Below are 19,790 nucleotides of genomic sequence, written 5' to 3'. Positions count from 1 at the left end.
ATTGAAGAAGAAAGGTGATTATGGAAGAAGATCGTGTGTCTCGAAAAGCGTGCACCTACCTTTCTCTTGATTTTTGGTGTGGAGACTTCTTGCAATATATATCGAGAGAATCATACCACATTAAGCTCTAAAGACTCGTATGTGGTAAGATCTTTTTCACTCTATATTCCTTTCTTCTCAAAATGGGAGAAAAATACTCACTTCTCTTTTGGGTTCAAACTCAATGGCTCAAATTATCATGTTTGGGCCGGAAATATGGAAGCCCATATTAAGGGTAAAGGATTTTGGGGATATGTCCAAGGCTCAATACCAGAACCGGAATCGGAACCGGAACCAATGATTACTTTGGTAGAAAGAGGAGAAATAAAGATTCTTGAAGGTGAAGAGAGAATCAAAGCGCTTGAAGACTATAGTAAGAAACATGAAAAATGAGAGGTGAGAAATTTTAAAATCCTATCATGGATCTTCTCATCCGTTGAGACAAGAATCAATGCCAACATTATCAAATTCAAAAAAGCCTCTTAACCATGGCAATATCTTGAAAAAATGTACACTTTAAGAGACTTGTCCCATAAGTACTATATTCAAAAAAGGGCCTTGACCAATGACTTGCAGTATGTCTCTCAAAAGTCAATTAAAGGCCAAGCGATCGCAGATCAATTGACAAATTTTTATTTGACAGAAGAAATTAAAGCAGAGGATGATTTTCCTGATAAGCACATCTGCAGTATCCAATAGTCTCCAGTTTGGAATCTATTCTTCGATGGCTCTAAAAATATGTCTGGCATAGGGATCAGAGTCCTGTTAATCACTCCAGAAAAGGAAATGATCCCTTATTCTCTCAAGCTTGGTTTCCAATGCACAAATAATATGGCCGAGTATGAAGCTCTAATACAAGGCCTCAAAATTCTGCAAAGTTTCAATGTCACTAGTTTTTGTGTATTTTTATGTGACTTTGATTTCGTAGAGATGCAAGCAGCAACAAAAAGTATGTTTGTCTTCAACAGAAGCTGAATATCGTGTGATTTCTGTAATGAAGTGCCGGATGAAGTCTCCAAGAGCAAAACAAGAGAGCACACACATACACAAATAGCCACTAATGGGCAAAAGAACAACACAACCACTTAAAGTGGTAAGGCACCCAAAAGAAGAGGAAAAATATATATTCCACTCAAAAGGCTTCAAAGAAGCATTCTCTACAATGGGGAGAAACCCCTTTATTTATAGACAAAAGAGGAGGCCTTGGAAGGGCTCCTAGAGGGACGTTGGAGCCCTTCCAACGGTCATAAATATGACCGTTGGATGCTCCAACGGTCATAAATATGACCGTTGGATGCTCCAACGTCCCCCTAGGTGGGGCCCATTCCAAGGAGGAAAAGGAAAAGAATAAAGAAAATAAAAAAGAAAGAAAAAAAGGAAATAAAAGAAAAGGAGAAAAAATACAATATGTGATAAGAAGTAAAAAGATTGTTTTACCCCTATATGGGTCTATTTACAAAAGATATAAATATATATATATATATTTATATATGTAGATAGACACATAGACATATATATAATTAATATATATATGTGTATGTGTCGTGATCTATATATATAAATATATATATGTACAACATATTTTAACACCCCCCCTCAAACACACGGTGAGATCACCGAGAGTTTGCTAAGGAGAAAGAAGAAACGAGGCGATGGCAAAGCTTTGGTGAAGAAGTCCGCCAACTGGTACTCGGTTGGAACATAAGGCAATTGAATGGTGCCTCGTAGGAACTCATCACGAACATAATGGCAATCCATCTCAATGTGCTTTGTTCTTTCATGAAAGGTGTGATTGTTGGCAATGTAGATAGAGCTCTTGTTGTCGCAGCACAGCTTTGAGGGAGTTGAGAATGAGACTCCCATATCTTTAAGCAAACTTCTTAACCATACGATCTCCGTGGTGGTAGTGGCCATCGCACGATACTCTGCTTCAGTAGAAGAGAGTGAAACTTTCTGTTGCTTCTTACACCTCCAAGAGATAAGTGACTCTCCAAGAAACACACAGTACCCTGTGGTAGAAATACGATCATCGGGGTTACCACCCCAATCAGAGTCAGTATAAGCAAGTAAAGTAAGAGGTGAAGAAGAGGGTAAGAATAATCCTTTTGTTATGGTGCCTTTCAGATATCTGATAATTCTCATGACAGCAGCCATGTGAATGGTGGAGGGAGCAGTCTGAAATTGACTTGCACTATGAACTGCATGAGAAATATCGGGCCTAGTGATGGATAAGTATGTGAGCGACCCAATCAATTGACGATAAGGTGTGGGATCAGCTAAAGGAGTGCCATCACTAGCTCTCATCTTGGCATTGATTATTTCTAGCGTCTCCACCTTCTTGTCATCAGTCAGTCCAGATCTGTCAATAATGTCGGAGGCAAGCTTCATCTGAGAGAGGACATACCCTTTGGGAGAGTATGCAACTTCAATTCCTAAAAAATATCTTAGATAACCAAGATCAGACATATCAAAATTTTCTTTGAGAATATTCTTAATAAGGTTAATACCTCTCTTATCATTACCTGTGATAATCATGTCATCAACATATAATAACAGAATTGTAATGTGATCATTAGAATTTTTAACAAACAAAGCAGTATCAGTATAACATGAGGAGAAAACATTATCAAGAACTACTTTGCTAAAAAGATCATACCAAGCTTTAGGTGCTTGTTTAAGACCATAGAGAGCTTTATTTAACTTTAGAATATTTTCTTTACCAATTTCAAGACCTGGCGGAGGATCCATAAGCACTTCTTCATATAAATTTCCATTTAAAAAAGCGTTTTTAACGTCAAGTTGATATATAGGCCATTGTTTAATGGAGGCTAAGGCAATTAAAGTTCTCACAATAGTCATCCTAGCTACGGGAGCAAAGGTTTCCTCATAATCAATTCCATATTCTTGGGCATAGCCTTTTGCAACCAAACGAGCTTGTATCTCTCAAGAGATCCATCACACTTGGTTTTAACTTTATATACCCATCTACACCCAATTGCCTTTTTTCCTGATGGTTGGGGAATAATACTCCAAGTTTGAGCTTTGTTAAGAGCCTCTAATTCAACTTTCATTGCTTCAATCCAATGTGGATGATCTTTAGCTTCTTTAAAGGAAGTAGGCTCATGATATGAATGAATTAACATGAGACAAGCCCTATAATTAGGTGAGAAAGATTCATAAGATACAAATTTTTGTGGAGGTCTACTATTACGAGAAGATCTCCTAGGTGCATTAATAGGTTCTTCTAATGAGAGATCTTGAGAATATCTTTCAAGAGCAGGTTGATGTTCAATTCCTGACCGCCGGGTATATACATTCATTTCATTAAGATTCTCAACTTGAGAATCATTACCATGCTGAAGTATATCATTATGATGGGAGATGCCATCACAAGTATTATCGCAAGTACTTGCATCTGGTGTTTCAATTCTAGGAGCAAGATCAAATAGGAAGGAATAGTCAAGGTTTTCTCTAGATGTGTGAACATCAAATCCATTTTGTTCTTCAAGAAAATTTACATTTCTTGATATATAGAGTTTATTATTTCGAGTGTCATAGCATCTATAACCTTTTTTATTTTCACCATATCCAATGAATGCACATTCAATAGCTTTAGGTGATAGTTTATCTTGTCCTTGAACAAGCACAAAACATTTACATCCAAATATCCTTAATCTATTAAAATCTGGAGTAATTTTGAATAATTTTTCAAAAGGTGATACATTTTTTAAAGAAGCAGAGGGCATACGATTGATTAAATATGTTGCGGTAAGAAGCGCTTCGGCCCAAAAGTTTTTAGGAACATTTTTAGAAACAAAAAGTGTTCTTGTAGTTTCAATTAAATGTCTATGTTTTCTTTCCGCAAGACCATTTTGTTGTGGGGTTTTAGGACAAGATCGTTGATGTAAAATTCCATTTGTTTTGAAATAATTTTTTGAAAATCTTTAGACATGTATTCTCCTCCAGAGTCGGATCTAAATATAGCTATATTGTTTTGAAATTGGTTTTGAATAAGAATATGAAATTCTTTAAAATTATTAAAGACATCGGATTTATTTTTAATAATGTATACCCATGTATATCTAGTAAAGTCATCAACAAAACTAACATAGTAAGAGTAGCCTCCCTTGGACAGAACGGGTGCCGGTCCCCATACATCGGAATGCACAAGTTCAAAAGGTCTTTTTGACACAAAATTACTATGAGAATACGGAAGCGAATGAATTTTTCCAAGGATACAGTCATTGCATGTGAATGTATTTGTATTACAAAATTTTTCCAAAAAAGGAAAGAGATACAATTTAGAAACACTAGGATGTCCAAGTCTTTTATGCCAAGTCTCAATATCTTTGGATTGAACATGATTACAAAATGATTTGGTTGGCAATGACAAAAAATCCATATAATAAAGATCCCCTCTTCTATGGCCTTGCCCAATCCGCTTCCCGGACCGGAGATCCTGCACATAGCAATGGGTAGGTGAAAAAGTGACATTACATTCAAAATCGGTAATTTGGGAAACGGAAAATAGATTTAAATTAAGTTTTGGAATAATTCGAATTTTGGGAACAAAAAATTCTTTGTTTTCATTATAAATTTTCTCAAGATTCCCAATGCCTTCAACATCCAAGGATGTTCCATCGGCAGTGGAGACAAAAGATTTAAATTTGTTGAGACTTGTTTTTGATAAGAGTGATGCATTCAGAGTCATATGAAAGGAGGCACCCGAATCAAGAATCCAAGAGGTCATACCTGGGAAGGAGGAGATAGCGGCGCCGGAAGTGGATGGTGTAGAAGAAAACTGAGAGGAGCTCATCTTCATGAATTGTTGAAGAGTTTCGGTAAGATGAGCAAGAGACTCTTTTATGTCACCATCTTTCTTTGAGTCTTCATTTGGAGGAACTTCACCAACGGAGGCCACCTTTTTAAATCTTGGGCAATCCGGACGAATATGGCCCGGTTCATTACAATTATGGCAAATGATTTTCCTTCCTCCACCACCATTATTTTTGAAGAAATGAGGTGGTTTGTATGGCCTTACATTGTTGCCGGGTCTAGATACAGCATGAACTTCATCAACATCTCGTTTTAATGCCAAACGAGTCTCTTCTTGACATAAGTCGGCCAAAATATCACTTAGAGGAGTAGAGGCCCTATGGAGAAGGGATCCTCTAAGTTGCTCAAATTTGGGGCGAAGCCCATGAATAAATTGGAAAAAACTTTCTTTTTCCATTTGCTCTTGCCTCATAGCAATAGCACTACCCTCCCATTGGGGTTCGAGAAGGACAAGTTCATCCCATAAAGAGGATAGGGCACTATAGTAGTCCCTAATACTCATATCACCTTGTTTAGTAGCTCTTACCTTTTCTTGTAGGAAGAAATGCCTAGCAAGGTCTCTTTGAGTGTACATGCCTTTCATAAAGAACCAAGCTTCATTAGCCTTCTTGAATTTGGCGAGATTTGCACAAATCTTTAATTCAACATTGTTCATGAACCATGCTAAAATTTTAGCATGCTCACTTTCCCAATCTTCTAATTTAGAAGAGTAATCAAGAATAGCCTTCTCTTTTTCCTCTTCGTTCAAAGCTTTTTCCTCATTACCTTCAAACTTAGTCAACTTCAATTGTGGTTCCGGAATGGTTCCACATACATAACCCCAAAGTTTTTTACCTTTGAGATTGTTTTCCATGGCGGCCGCCCACATGCGATAATTGGTCCCATCCAATTTGAATGAGAGGTCGATTTTTGCATCCTTGTTGGCCATTTGTAGAAGAGGAATATAAATGCACGAAAGAGAAGGATATTACTTGTCAAAAGAAGATCCGATGAAGCTTTATCAACCAAGGCTCTGATACCATGTAATGAAGTGCCGGATGAAGTCTCCAAGAGCAAAACAAGAGAGCACGCACATACACAAATAGCCACTAATGGGCAAAAGAACAACACAACCACTTAAAGTGGTAAGGCACCCAAAAGAAGAGGAAAAATATATATTCCACTCAAAAGGCTTCAAAGAAGCATTCTCTACAATGGGGAGAAACCCCTTTATTTATAGACAAAAGAGGAGGCCTTGGAAGGGCTCCTAGAGGGACGTTGGAGCCCTTCCAACGGTCATAAATATGACCGTTGGATGCTCCAACGTCCCCCTAGGTGGGGCCCATTCCAAGGAGGAAAAGGAAAAGAATAAAGAAAATAAAAAAGAAAGAAAAAAAAGAAATAAAAGAAAAGGAGAAAAAATACAATATGCGATAAGAAGTAAAAAGACTGTTTTACCCCTATATGGGTCTATTTACAAAAGATATAAATATATATATATATATTTATATATGTAGATAGACACATAGACATATATATAATTAATATATATATGTGTATGTGTCGTGATCTATATATATAAATATATATATGTACAACATATTTTAACAATTTCTATAACAACTATGGAGCTTATGTGGCTAAGAAGTCTCGTCAGAGATATGGGGACAATAATCTCAAAACCTTCGAAGATGTGTTGCAATAATAAGAGTGCAATTTATATTGCAAGCAACCACACCTTCCATGAGCGAACCAAACACATTGAAATGGATTGTCATTATGTTCGTGATGAATATCAGATAGAGACCATTGAGTTGTCGTATGTCATATGAGAGTATCAGCTCGCTGATATTTTCACCAAAGCCCCTCCTGCTCCTAAGTTTATATTTCTCCTTAACAAACTTTCGGTTACATCGCTGTAAGTTTGAAGGGGGTGTTAAAACATATGTATGTGTGTATATATACTTATGTACATATACATATATTCATATATTTATTTTTCAGTCTTGTAATAGTGAAATGCCTTATAAGGGCATTTATGTCCTTTCACATACAATAAATATTGTTTATTAAAACAATATTTTTCCTTTTTATTATTTTTGCTTTTTTATTTTCATACTAATATAATTAGGGAACCATTAGGGGCTCTTAGACCATAGAGTCGTTGGGAGCTCCCAACGGTTTTCCTCTCTTGTTTGGGGATCTTATCATCTTATTCTTTATATGCTTTTTCACAAGCATATATTCAATAAACATTATATTTTTTACTTGTTTTATTGCCCTGTGTTAACTCTTTGTATTGTCCCATAGCAGACTTGTGCTTATGCACTTTTGTGCTTGTTGTCGACTCTTGGACTTGTATGTACTTTTGCACTTTGTTCTTGTAATTCTGCATACTTCATCACAATATAGGCAGTTAGTTGGGAGCTTGATATATTTGACTATATCCAAACCAGATATCACTTACGTTGTTCATGTGGTCACTCAGTTTATGAGTTCCCCTAGGATGGTTCATCTTATTGCGATTGTAAAGCCTTGAAAAAAAAACCGTGTCAGACATGTGCCATGCACGTGTCGGACACGTGTCGGGGTTTGGTCTGCTGTGTCGGGCCCGGATCCGGGTCTGAACCAGACTCGAGCCTGACCCGGACCTGGGATCTCGAAGCCTTGAGAACCCGCGTCTTTTAAAAGATGCAGGCGCCTCGGGTGAGGGGCAAAGACCCTCGCCCCCTTCTCTCTCCTCTCCTCCTCTCTCGTCTTCGTCTCGTGGTGGCAGGATGCCGGCGACGAAAGCCACCGGCTACCCCCGAGTTTCGACAACCTCAGCCCCCGGCGACAGTATCGTCGGCCCCTCTTTCGCCACCACCCTTCTCTCTCTTATGCTCCGTCCCCTTGCCATTCACTTTGTCGGCAGGGGGCTCTACATCCCCCTGCCGTTCTTGTTGTGCCGGCGAAATGACTATTAGAGAGTATTTCACGGAGTTGTCCTCTATTTGAGATGAGCTTGCCATGCTTGAGCCCAAATAGAGTAGTGAAGCCATTGAGCTTAGGCATAAACAATTAGAAGATGATCGCTTTTTCAACTTTCTAAATGGGCTTAGACCCAAATTTGAACAAATACGATCCTCTCTTCTATCTGCCTTTACTTTCCCTTCTCTTGAAGATGTAATTACTAAATTAATTGGGGAAGAGACTCGTATGGGTATAAGCAAAAATAACCCAAGTGTTCTTGCAACACCTGCCAACCAAGAAGAAGGTGAAGGTGTTAATGCCATTTCAAGATCGGGAAACAATTTGAGAACTTACAAACCTCCCCGCTTCAAAAATCAAAATCAAGGAGCAAGAGAAAATAGTGGGTAAGACAGAAAAAGAGATTATAGCAAAATTGTGTGCCACTTTTGTAAGGAATGGGGGTTTGTCCAAAATAGAAAAAGTTGCTAGCAATGGCAACCATATTCCAACCCCAAAAGAAAGAAAGTTCATCTTCTTCCAATGGAGCTCTCTCTTTGCATCAAATTGTGTAAGCGCTTCAACCTCTTCTTAAGGGGAAATTTTTTGAAGCCGCTATGTCAACTTTCTCTCCTCCCAGTAAGACTTCTTGCCTTTTAGATTCGGGTGCCTCCTTTTATATGTCTCCAAGTATTTGTTCCTTTTCCCAATATTCAAAAAATTCCTTTCCATCCTTTGTTTCAACCGCGGATGAAACTTCTCTTGAAATCAAAGGAATTGATTTCTTTTAAAAAACAATATTTTTTTATCCCAAAAATTAGATTTATATCAAAATTAAACTTAAATTTGCTTTCAGTCTCTCAACACTCGGATCATGGATGTGATATAAAATTCTCATCTGAAAAATGTTGGATACAGGATCGCCGGTCCGGGTGGTTGATTGGAGAAGGCTTTAGGAAGAGAGATCTATACTATGTCGACTTCCTTCAAATTTTAAAAAACTCTTTTTATAATGTTGTCTAACATAAAGATATTAATGTATGACATAAAAGGCTTGAACATCCCAATATTGTTAAAATTTCTTATTTACCTTTTGTTAAACATCTTTGTAAAAGTGATTTCACTTGTAATGATTGTACTCTTGGAAAGATGAGAAGTTTATCTTTTAATCAAAGATCTATGTTTACAACAAGACCATTTGAAATTGTCCATTCGGACGTACGGGGACCGACACCTGTTTTGTCAAAAGGGGGGTTTTCGTATTATATGATTTTTGTTGACGATTACACAAGATATTGTTGGATATTTTTTCTTAAGCATAAACATGAGGTTTTTACGACATTTAAACCATATCATATGATGATCAAAACCAATTTAATGGTGACTTGAAAATTCTTAGAACTGACTCTGGAGGAGAATATCTATCAAATGAATTCAAAAGATATCTTGAGAGTTAATGATTTTTCTATCAAAAATCTTGTCCGAAAGCACTTCAACAAAATGGACTAGCCGAAAGAAAACATAGACATATTATTGAAACTACTCAAACACTTCTTATTTCGCAAAACATACCAATTTTTTTTTGGGCCGAGACAGCTCTCACATCTGTCTATCTCATAAATCGCTTCCATCCAAAAATTTAAACAAAATTTTGCCTTTTGAAATGTTGTACACAAAAGAACCTGATTATAATATGTTAAGAGTTTTTGGATGCAATTGTTTTGTTTTTACGGATAAGAATGACAAGCTTTCACCAAAAGCTATCACATGTGCTTTTCTTGGTTACTCCGAAACTCAAAGGGGGTTTCGATGTTACGCTATTAAAAACGACAAATTATATGTGTCCAGAAATATGAGTTTTCTGAAAAATGTTAGTGGTTTTGAAAGTTGTGAACCTCATGAAGAAAATATGGATTATTCCTTTTTATTTAAGTTATTATCTAGAAATGATGATGCTAGTGATAATGAGTTCCCACATAATGACTCTAGTGATAATGAAGTTGAGGAAAATAACTCTTTATTACACCCACCTACTTATCAACATATTGATGAAGGAACATCTAATGATCCTATCACATATTCCTATAGAGATAAAAATAGTTTTAGAAGTGCAATAGAAAAATATAACGAATCTAGTGGAACTACCTCTTCACATGAGGAAAACTCACGAAGAACTAAGAGACATAGAAAAGTCCCTTCTAGGTTCATTTCTTATGATTCATTTATACCTAAATATAGAGCTTGCCTTAGTGCCATTCACTCATATGTAGAACCCAAAAACTTTGAAGAAGCCAAAAAAAATATTGAATGGATAGAAGCTATGGACAATGAACTTAGAGCTCTAAGAAAAACGAAGACTTGAGAATTTTAAGATCTTCCTAAGGGTAAGAAAACCATAGGGTGTAGATGGGTGTTTAAAGTCAAAACCAATGCGATGGATCTCTTGAAAGACATAAAGCTCGTCTAGTAGCCAAAGGATATAGTCAAGAATAAATGATTGACTATGAAGAAACATTTGCCCCTGTTGTACGAATGGTTACTGTTAGATGCTTTATTACCATCGTTTCTATCAAAAAATGGAACATCTACCAAATGGATGTTAAAAACGATTTTAAATGACGATTTTAATAAAGAAGTGTACATGGATGCTCCTTCAGGAATGAAGACTTTTAAAGGAAAAGTACTTCGTCTCAAGAAAGCACTTTATGGACTAAAACCAGCCCCCAAGGCTTGATATGATAGATTTAACTCTGTAATGTTGAAAAATGGTTTCTCCTCATGTTTTACTGACACCACTTTATTTGTTAGAAAATCCAACGTAGGACTAGTAATATTGCTTCTATATGTCGATGATATACTAATAACTGAAAGCAAATCTAAAGGAGTTAAGAGCATAAAATCTATTTTAAAAGATAAATTTGAAATGTCTGACTTAGGATTTCTGACCTACTTTCTGGGAATTAAAGTTGCAAATTCATATGAAGGTTATTTTTTATCTCAAACTAAACTTCCTTCTGAGATTCTTGACAGGTCAGGTATTACAGATGATTAATATTGTGAAACTCCTGCAATAGTTGAAACCAAAATGAAAATTGATGATGATATTCTTCTCAAAGACCCCACTCCCTACAGACAACTTGTAGGCTCCTTAATGTATCTGAATATTACTAGACCAGATATTTCACATGCAGTTTATACTGCAAGCCAATTTTAACATGCACCAACATCCATTCATATGAGTGCAATTCTGCGGATCATCAACATAAATGAATCATTGAATAAGAGAGTATTCTTATCCTCTTCCTCTGAATTAAATTTAATAGCTTATACTGACTCTGATTGGGAACGTGATCTAAATAACCGTCACTCCATCATTGGCTTTTGTGTGTTTTTAGGAAACTCACTAATCTCATCGAGATGTAAGAAACAACAAAAGGTATCGTTATCCTCTACCGAAGCTGAATATCGAGCCATGACAACTACTACCGTGAAGATTGTATGAATTTATCAGCTACTAGAAGATATGCGGATTAATGTAGAAGGACCCATTAAGCTATGCTGTGATAACAAGAATGCAATTTATATTGCCAAAAACTACACATTTCATTAGCGGACCAAAACACATCGAGATAGATTGTTACTATGTCCGAGAAGCATATCTGAAAGTAGTTATAGATCTTTCATATGTAACTTCAGAATATTAGCTGACAGATTTCTTCACGAAATCCTTGTGCTCTTCGCGATTCAACTTTCTTCTTGCCCAACTTTTGGTCATTATGCCCTAAGTTTGAGGGGGTACTAAATTGTAATTCATAAGACAATGTATTTTTTATATATATTTTATATGTATAAAATAATATATATATATATATATATTTCTTTTTTGTATTAGCTGTAGGGGCATTTTAGTCATTTTTACATTTTTACGCATATTCATGTTTTTTATTATGATTGTAATTCTTTTTTTTTTTTTAATTTTTCTTATTTTTGTAACTTTTCATTTTTATCGTTTTTATGTAGTATTCCTGTACAGTCAGGTGTACAACACTCAGCCACGCCAGGCTTTATAAATAAGGGCTGTGAGCCCATTTGTAACTGAATAACATAGAGAAGGGTTTTGTCTCCTTTTATAAAAACAGTGCATTTGTTGCACTTCTCTTCTTTTGTGGTGTAAAGCATTTAAATGCTAGTTTATGCTATCATATGCCTTGAGTATTTGAAGTATCAAATTATTTCAAAACTTGATTGTTCGCAAGGATCTTTCACAGTAAATCACATCTGTACTGTCAGATTTAAGAAAAAAAAACCCATGAAAATCTCGGTTCACACTCTAGTTCTCATATTCTAGTGGCCCTATGTATGTATGTTCACTGTCATCATCAGCTGCTGCTAACAGCCAAAGTGTTTGATTGCAGCCAAAGGCTAGAATATCGTGTGGGACTCCAGGATTTTGAGATCTCTAACATACATGATGTTGACAACACTGGACTTGTTTGTAAGCTGTACTTAATTCTTGTGTTACTTTTCACCTATATTGGCTTGCTATTTCGAAGAGGTCTATTTTCAAGTTATGATGTGAATATCTAAAAGCTTGTTGCCTTCATACTAAAGTGTAACTGATAAATATCATTTGGGTCTCCATATATAGCCCCTTTCCGATTCATGCAGGCGCTTTGATATTTTTCAATGACTGTAATGGTTCAAACTTTTGAAAGCATCTCCTACAAGGAAAAATAAACATACATGGGCCATTTAGTGTCGGGATCAAAATTCCTTTCTCGAAAAGTTAAAAGCACCCAAAATATGTCCAATTTTTTTATTCATGTCAGAGACACAATTAATTACCATTTGTGTTCACCCTTAAGATCAGTTTTATATCTACAATCAAATAAAAAATGCATAAGCTAAGTCTGGATGAGTGTACAATGTTGGATACCTAATAGTGCCCATTGTAGCTAACAACTTGGTGCCCTTATCCATACAAGAAAATGATTCAACCATCCTAACATCTATCAAACTAGCTGGTATGTAACATTCTTGAGAAAGATTAACTTTCTGTAACTTCAAATCTTGTTAACTGATGTGTAACACTTAGCCACCTGATTTTAAACATTGTGATACAGTACAAACTGGATTTATCAACCAACAGAAATCTTTCAGACATAGTTGCTTCACCCACATTAATTGTTGTAAATTTGCATAATGCTGATTTCAAAGTTCACTAGTGTTTTTGCATATTGATCATCAAGTTTCCTCATATCAAAACCAGATACTTGGATATGGTCACCGCCAATTGCTGTTCCTCTTTGATTAAATCTTGTATCCCTACAATAGTAATAACAATGTCCACAGAAAGATATAAATTAACATCCTCTATTTGTGATGAGCTCGCATTGCTTGAGCCCAAATGGAGTGGTGAAGCCATTGAGCTTAGGCATAAACAATGAGAAGATGATCGTTTTTTCAACTTTCTAAATGGGCTTAGACCCGAATTTGAACAAATACGATCCTCTCTTCTATCCACCTTTACTTTCCCTTCTCTTGAAGATGTAATTACTAAATTAAGTGGGGAAGAGACTCGTATGAGTATAAGCAAGAATAACCCAAGTATTCTTGCAATACCTTTCAACCAAGAAGAAGGCGAAGGTGTTAATGCCGTTTCAAGACCGGGAAACAATTTGAGAACTTACAAACCTCCCCACTTCAAAAATCAAATTCAACGAGCAAGGGAAAATAGTGGGCAAGACGAAAAAAGAGATTACAGCAAAATTATGTGCCACGTTTTTAAGGAACCGGGGCTCATCAAACCGGTTTGTCCAAAATAGAAGAAGTTGCTAGCAATGGCTACCACATTCCAACCCCAAAAGGAAGAAAGTTCATCTTCTTCCAATGGAGCTCTCTCTTTGCATCAAATTGTGGAAGCGCTTCAACCTCTTCTCAAGGGAGAAATTTTCGGAGCCGCTATGTCAACTTTCTCTCTTCCCGATAAGATTTCTTGGCTCTTAGATTCGGGTGCCTCCTTTCATATGTCTCCAAGTATTTGTTCCTTTTTCGAATATTCAAAAAATTCCTCTCCATCATTTGTTTCAACCGCGGATGAAACTTCTCTTGAAATCAAAGGAATTGGAAATTTTGAAAAACAAGTTTTTTTTATCCCAAAAATTAGATTTATACCAAAATTAAACGTAAATTTGCTTTCAGTCTCTCAACTCTCAGATCATAGATGTGATAAAATTCTCATCTGATAAATGTTGGATACAGGATCGCCGGTCCGAGAGGCTGATTGGGGAAGGCTTTAGGAAGGGAGATCTATACTATATCGACTCCCTTCAAATTCCAAAAAACTCTTTTTGAATTTTTTTCCAACATAAAGATATTAATGTATGGCATAAAAGGCTTGAACATCCCAATATTGTTAAAATTTCTTATTTACCTTTTGTTAAACATCTTTGTAAAAGTGATTTCACTTGTAATGGTTGTACTCTTGGAAAGATGAGAAGTTTATCTTTTAATCAAAGATCTATGTTTACGACAATACCATTTGAAATTGTCCATTCGGACGTACGGGGACCGACACTTGTTTTATCAAAAGAGGGGTTTTCGTATTATGTGATTTTTGTTGACGATTACACTAGATATTGTTGGATATTTTTTCTTAAGCACAAACATGAGGTTTTTACTGTTAAATTGTAATTTATAAGACAATGTATTTTCTATATATATTTTATATATATAAAAGAAGATACATATATATATATATTTTATATATATGTACATGTATCCATCTACTTGTATATATAAAATATATATTTCTTTTTTGTATTGGCTGTAGGGATATTTTAGTCATTTCTATATTTTACGCATATTCATGTTTTTGAATACAACAGTCAGCCACTAACTGTGTACACAGTTTTAAAAAGATAGACGTTGGGCTGATTCCCAACGTCTCTAATAAGAGCCATTGGGAATAGCCCAACGTCTCTTAAGTATGCTTATAAATAAGGGCTATGTGAGCCTATTGTATGCATGTACTACAGTAAGGAGTTGTCTCCTTAAGCTTATAAATACTGTGCATTTATTGCACTTTTTCTGTGGTGTAAAGCTTATATACACTGTGCATTTATTTTGTGTATTGAGTATTTGAAGTATCAAGTTATTTGAAAACTTGATTGTTTGCAAGGATTCTTCACATGGTATCAGAACAAGGTTGGAGAAAAAAAAGATCGTGTGGATTCTCACTTTTTCGGGTGCCTCGAATAGCGTGCCCTCAATTTTTTGGTGATTAAAGTGGATTCGCTTGTTCATCCAATATTTTAGAAGACTCTTCTATCAAGAAAGGTCTAAAAATCCTTTGTGGTACGTATTCTTTTTCATCATCTCTCCTCTCTAATGGGTGAAAAAGACTTTCATTTTTCTCTCGGCTTCAAACTCAATGGGTCCAACTATCACGTCTGGGCCGGAAACATGGAGGCTCATATTAAAGGAAAAGGGCTTTGGGGTTATGTTCAAGGTTCGATTCCCGAACCAGAGTCAAGGATAACCTTGATGGAGAAAGGAGAAATAGAAATCCTTGAAGGCGAAGAAAGAGCCTAGGCTCTTGAAAACTACACCAAAAAGCATGAAGAATGGGAGATGAGAAATTTTAAAATCCTCTCATGGATTTTCTCATCCGTAGAAACAAGAATTAATGCCAATATTATCAAGTTTAAGAAGACTTCTCAAGCGTGAGAGTACCTTGAGAAGATGTACACCTCTAGAGACTTGTCTCATAAATATTACCTCCAAAAGAGAGCTCTATCTCTTCATTTAGGAGAGATGACTATAAGGGAGTATTTTGCGGAACTCTCTTTTATTTGGGATGAGCTTTGCTATGCTCGAACCCAAGTGGAGTGGAGAAGCCATAGAGCTTCATCATAAACAATTGGAAGAAGATAGATTTTTTAATTTTTTGAATGGGCTTAGGCCTGAATTCGAACAAATCCGATCTTCTCTTTTATCCGCCTTCACTTCTCCCTCTCTTGAAGATGTAATTACTAAACTAAGTGGGGAAGAGACTTATATGGGTATAAGCAAGAACAACCCCAGTGTTCTAGCTACACCTTCCTATAATGAAGAAAATGAAGGAGTTAATGCCGTCTCAAGACCGGGGAGCAACTTAAGGACCTACAAGCCTCCTCACTTCAAGAATCAAAACTCAAGTGGTAAAGGAGGGAAGAAGGATTATAGCAAGCTTTTATGCCATTTTTGTAAGGAACCGGGGCATATCAAGCCTATTTGCCCAAAGTGGAAAAAGTTACTTGCCATAGCTACTACATCCCAACCTCAAAAGGAAGAGTGCTCGTCATCTTCAAATGAAGCTCTTTTATTGCAACAAATTGTGGATGCACTTCAACCTCTTCTAAAAGGGGTTATTTCCGGAGCCGCCATGTCAACCTCTTCTCCTCCCGGTAAGACCTCTTGACTTTTAGATTTGGGTGCTTCTTTTCACATGACCCCAAGTTTTAGTTCTTTTTCCGAATACTAAAAAAATTTCTCTCCATCTTTTGTTTCAACCGCGGATGGAACATCTCTTGAAGTAAAAGGAGTAGGAAATTTTAAAAAACAAGGGTTCTTTATTCCAAAAATTAGATTTATACCCAAATTAAACTTAAATTTGCTTTTTGTTTCTCATCTCTCGGATCATGGGTGTGATATAAAGTTCTCATCTAACAAATGTTGGATACAGGATCGCCGGTCCGGGAGATTGATTGGGGAAGGCTCTAGGAAGAACGATCTATACTATGTCGATTCCCTTCAAATTCCAAAGAACCCGTTTTGTAATGTTGTCCAACAAAAGGATATTAATGTGTGACACAAGAGACTTGGACATCCAAATATTGCAAAAATTTCTCATTTACCTTTTGTTAAAAATCTATGTAAAAGTGATTTCACTTATAATGACTGTATTCTTGGGAAAATGAAAAAATTGCCTTTTTGTCAAAGATCTATGTTTACAACAAGACCTTTTGAAATTATCCATTCGGATGTATGGGGACCGACACCCGTCCTATCAAAAGGAGGCTTTGCATATTATGTCATTTTTGTTGACGACTAAACGAAATATTGTTGGATTTATTTTCTTAAACATAAATATGAATTTTTCTCGATTTTTAAAACCTATTATATGATGATTAAAAATCAATTCAATGAAAATCTAAAAATTTTTAGAACTGACTCTGGTGGAGAATACCTTTCAAGTGAATTAAAAATTATCTTGAAAGTCACGATATTCTTCACCAAAGATCTTGTCCCAAAACCCCTCAACAAAATGTATTACCCGAAAGGAAGCATAAACATATAATAGAGACAACTTGAACATTACTTGTTTCTCAAAACATTCCAAAAGGTTTTTGGGCTGAAGTGGCTTTAGCATCTATTTATCTGATAAATCGGCTACCTTCTAAAAACTTGAACAATATCTCGCATTTTGAAAAATTGTATACCAAAGAACCCGACTATAGTCGGTTGAGAATTTTTGGTTGCAAATGTTTCGTTCTTACTGACAAGAACGATAAGCTTTCACCAAAAGCCATTGCTTGCGCTTTTCTTGGATATTTTGAAACCCAAAAAGGGTTTCGTTGTTATGATATTAAGAATAACAAGCTATATGTTTCCAGAAATGTGAGTTTTCTGAAAAATGTTAATGGTTTTGAAAGGAGTGAACCCTTTGAAGAAAACATGGATTATTCATTTTTATTTGAAATGTTAGCACATGATGATGATAGTGATGACGATTTCATTCATAATGACGTCAATGATAAAGAAGATGACTCTTCCCATCAACCCATCTCCCAACATAGAAATGAACGAGCATTGAGAGATCCTATAACATATACCCATAGAGATAAAAATAGTTTTAGGAGTGCAATTGAAAAATTCAGTGAACCTAGTGGGTCTAATTCAACAAATGATGAAAACCTGCGAAGAACTGAGAGAAGTAGAAAGATGCCTTCTAGGTTTATTTCATATGATTCGTTTACTCCTAAACATAGAGTCTGCCTTAGCGCCATTCATTCCTATATAGAACCCAAAACTTCGAAAAAGCCAAAAAGAATGATGAATGACTGAAAGCAATAGAATGTGAGCTTTCAACTCTCAACAGGGCAAAGACTTGGGAGTTCCAAGATCTTTCTAAGGTTAAGAAAGCAATAAGGTGTAGATGGGTATTTAAGGTAAAAACTAAGAGCGATGGATCTCTTGAGAGATGTAAGGCTCGATTAATTGCAAAAGGATATAGTCAAGAATACGGGATTGACTATGGAGAAACTTTTTCCCCTGTGGTCCAAATAGTCACTGTCCAATGTCTCATTATCGTTGCCTCAATCAATAAATGAAACATCTATCAAATGGATGTTAAAAAGGCCTTCCTAAATGGTGATCTGAATGAAGAGGTATATATGGATGCTCCACCAGGAATGAAGACTCCCAAAGGGAAAGTGTTTCGTCTTCGAAAATCACTTTATGGTTTAAAACAAGCCCCCAAGGCTTGGTATGATAGATTTAACTCCGTAATGTTAGAAAATGGTTTTTCTTCTTGTTTCACTGACACTGCTTTATTTGTTAGAAAAACCAATGCAGGGATTGTCATTCTGCTCTTATATGTTGATGATATGCTTATAACCGGAAGTGATTCTAAAGGGGTTAAAAGCATAAAATCAATTTTGAAGAATAGGTTTGAAATGTCTGATTTGGGATTTCTAACTTATTTTTTGGGTATTGAAGTAGCATACTCTCATAGAGGGTATTTTTTTATCTCAAACTAAGCTTGCCTCTGAGATTATTGACTGGTCAGGTATTACAGATGATAAGGTTTGTGAAACTTCTACTATAGTAGGAGCCAAAATGAAGATTGATGATGGTATTCCTCTCTCCGATCTCACCCCCTACAGACAGCTTGTGGGATCTTTGATGTATCTGAGTATTACTAGACCAGATATCTCTCATGCAGTTCATACTGCAAGTCAGTTCCAACATGCACCAACATCAGTTCACATGAGTGCCATCTTGCGGATTGTGAGATACATAAAAGGCACACTAAACAAGGGAGTATTCTTATCCTCTTTTTCTGAATTAAAATTAATTGCTTATACTGACTCTAACTGGGGAGGTGACCCAAATAACCGTCACTCTACCACTGTTTTTTTTTGTGTTTTTAGGAGACTCGCTGATTTCATGGAGATGTAAGAAGCAACAAAAAGTGTCTCTATCCTCAACAAAAGCTGAATATCGTGCCATGACGACTACTACCATGAAAATTGTATGGATTCATCAACTATTAGAAGACATGGGGATCTCAATAGAAGGGCCCACCAAGCTATGCTGTGATAACAAGAGTGCAATATATATCGCCAAAAATCATACTTTTCATGAGCGGACTAAACACATTGAGATGAACTGTCACTATGTTCGGGAAGCGTATCTGAAAGGAGTTATAGATCTTCCATATGTAACTTCAGAATATCAGTTGACAGATTTCTTCATCAAAGCTTTGTGTGCTCTGCGGTTCAATTTCCTCCTTGGCAAACTTTCGGTCATCTTGCCCTAAGTTTGAGGGGGGGGGTGTTAAATTGTAATTTATAAGACAATGTATTTTCTATATATATTTTATATATATAAAAGAAGATACATATATACATATTTCATATATATGTACATGTATCCATCTACTTGTATATATAAAATATATATTTCTTTCTTGTATTGGCTGTAGGGGTATTTGAGTCATTTCTACATTTTATACATATTCATGTTTTTGAATATGATTGCAATTCCTCCTTTTTATTTTTATATTTTTTTTCATTTCTTATTTTTGTTTTTTTTATATCATGTTTTTGTACATAGTCAGTGGTTGACTGTGTACCTATGTCACATGGGTGCGGGTGCGGGTGCGGGGATTCGGCACTTCCAAAAAACCCGGGTGCGGGGGTGCGGCAGGGGCAAAAATGTAA

General features: G+C 36.0%; 1 protein-coding gene across 2 annotated transcripts in view; it reads left to right on the top strand.

Moving 5' to 3' along the window:
* LOC149832787 (S-adenosyl-L-methionine-dependent methyltransferases superfamily protein) overlaps window positions 1–19,790 on the top strand; it is a 50,269-nt gene that overhangs the window by 11,237 nt on the left and 19,242 nt on the right. Inside the window, exon 3 of one of the 2 annotated variants that reach the window (XM_090012588.1) lies at window positions 12,219–12,298. In XM_090012588.1, the coding sequence (XP_089868714.1) occupies window positions 12,219–12,298 (80 nt within the window). Of the gene's footprint in view, window positions 1–12,218; window positions 12,306–19,790 lie in introns of both variants that reach the window. The other variant, XM_090012587.1, reaches the window with a different exon arrangement.

The sequence above is a fragment of the Nuphar pumila genome, chromosome 7 (assembly GCF_984573655.1).
Source record: "Nuphar pumila chromosome 7, dmNupPumi1.hap1.1, whole genome shotgun sequence".
Classification (NCBI taxonomy): Eukaryota; Viridiplantae; Streptophyta; class Magnoliopsida; order Nymphaeales; family Nymphaeaceae; genus Nuphar; species Nuphar pumila.
Note: the sequence above shows the minus strand (reverse complement) of the source record. Positions and strands in the feature narration are given on the sequence as shown.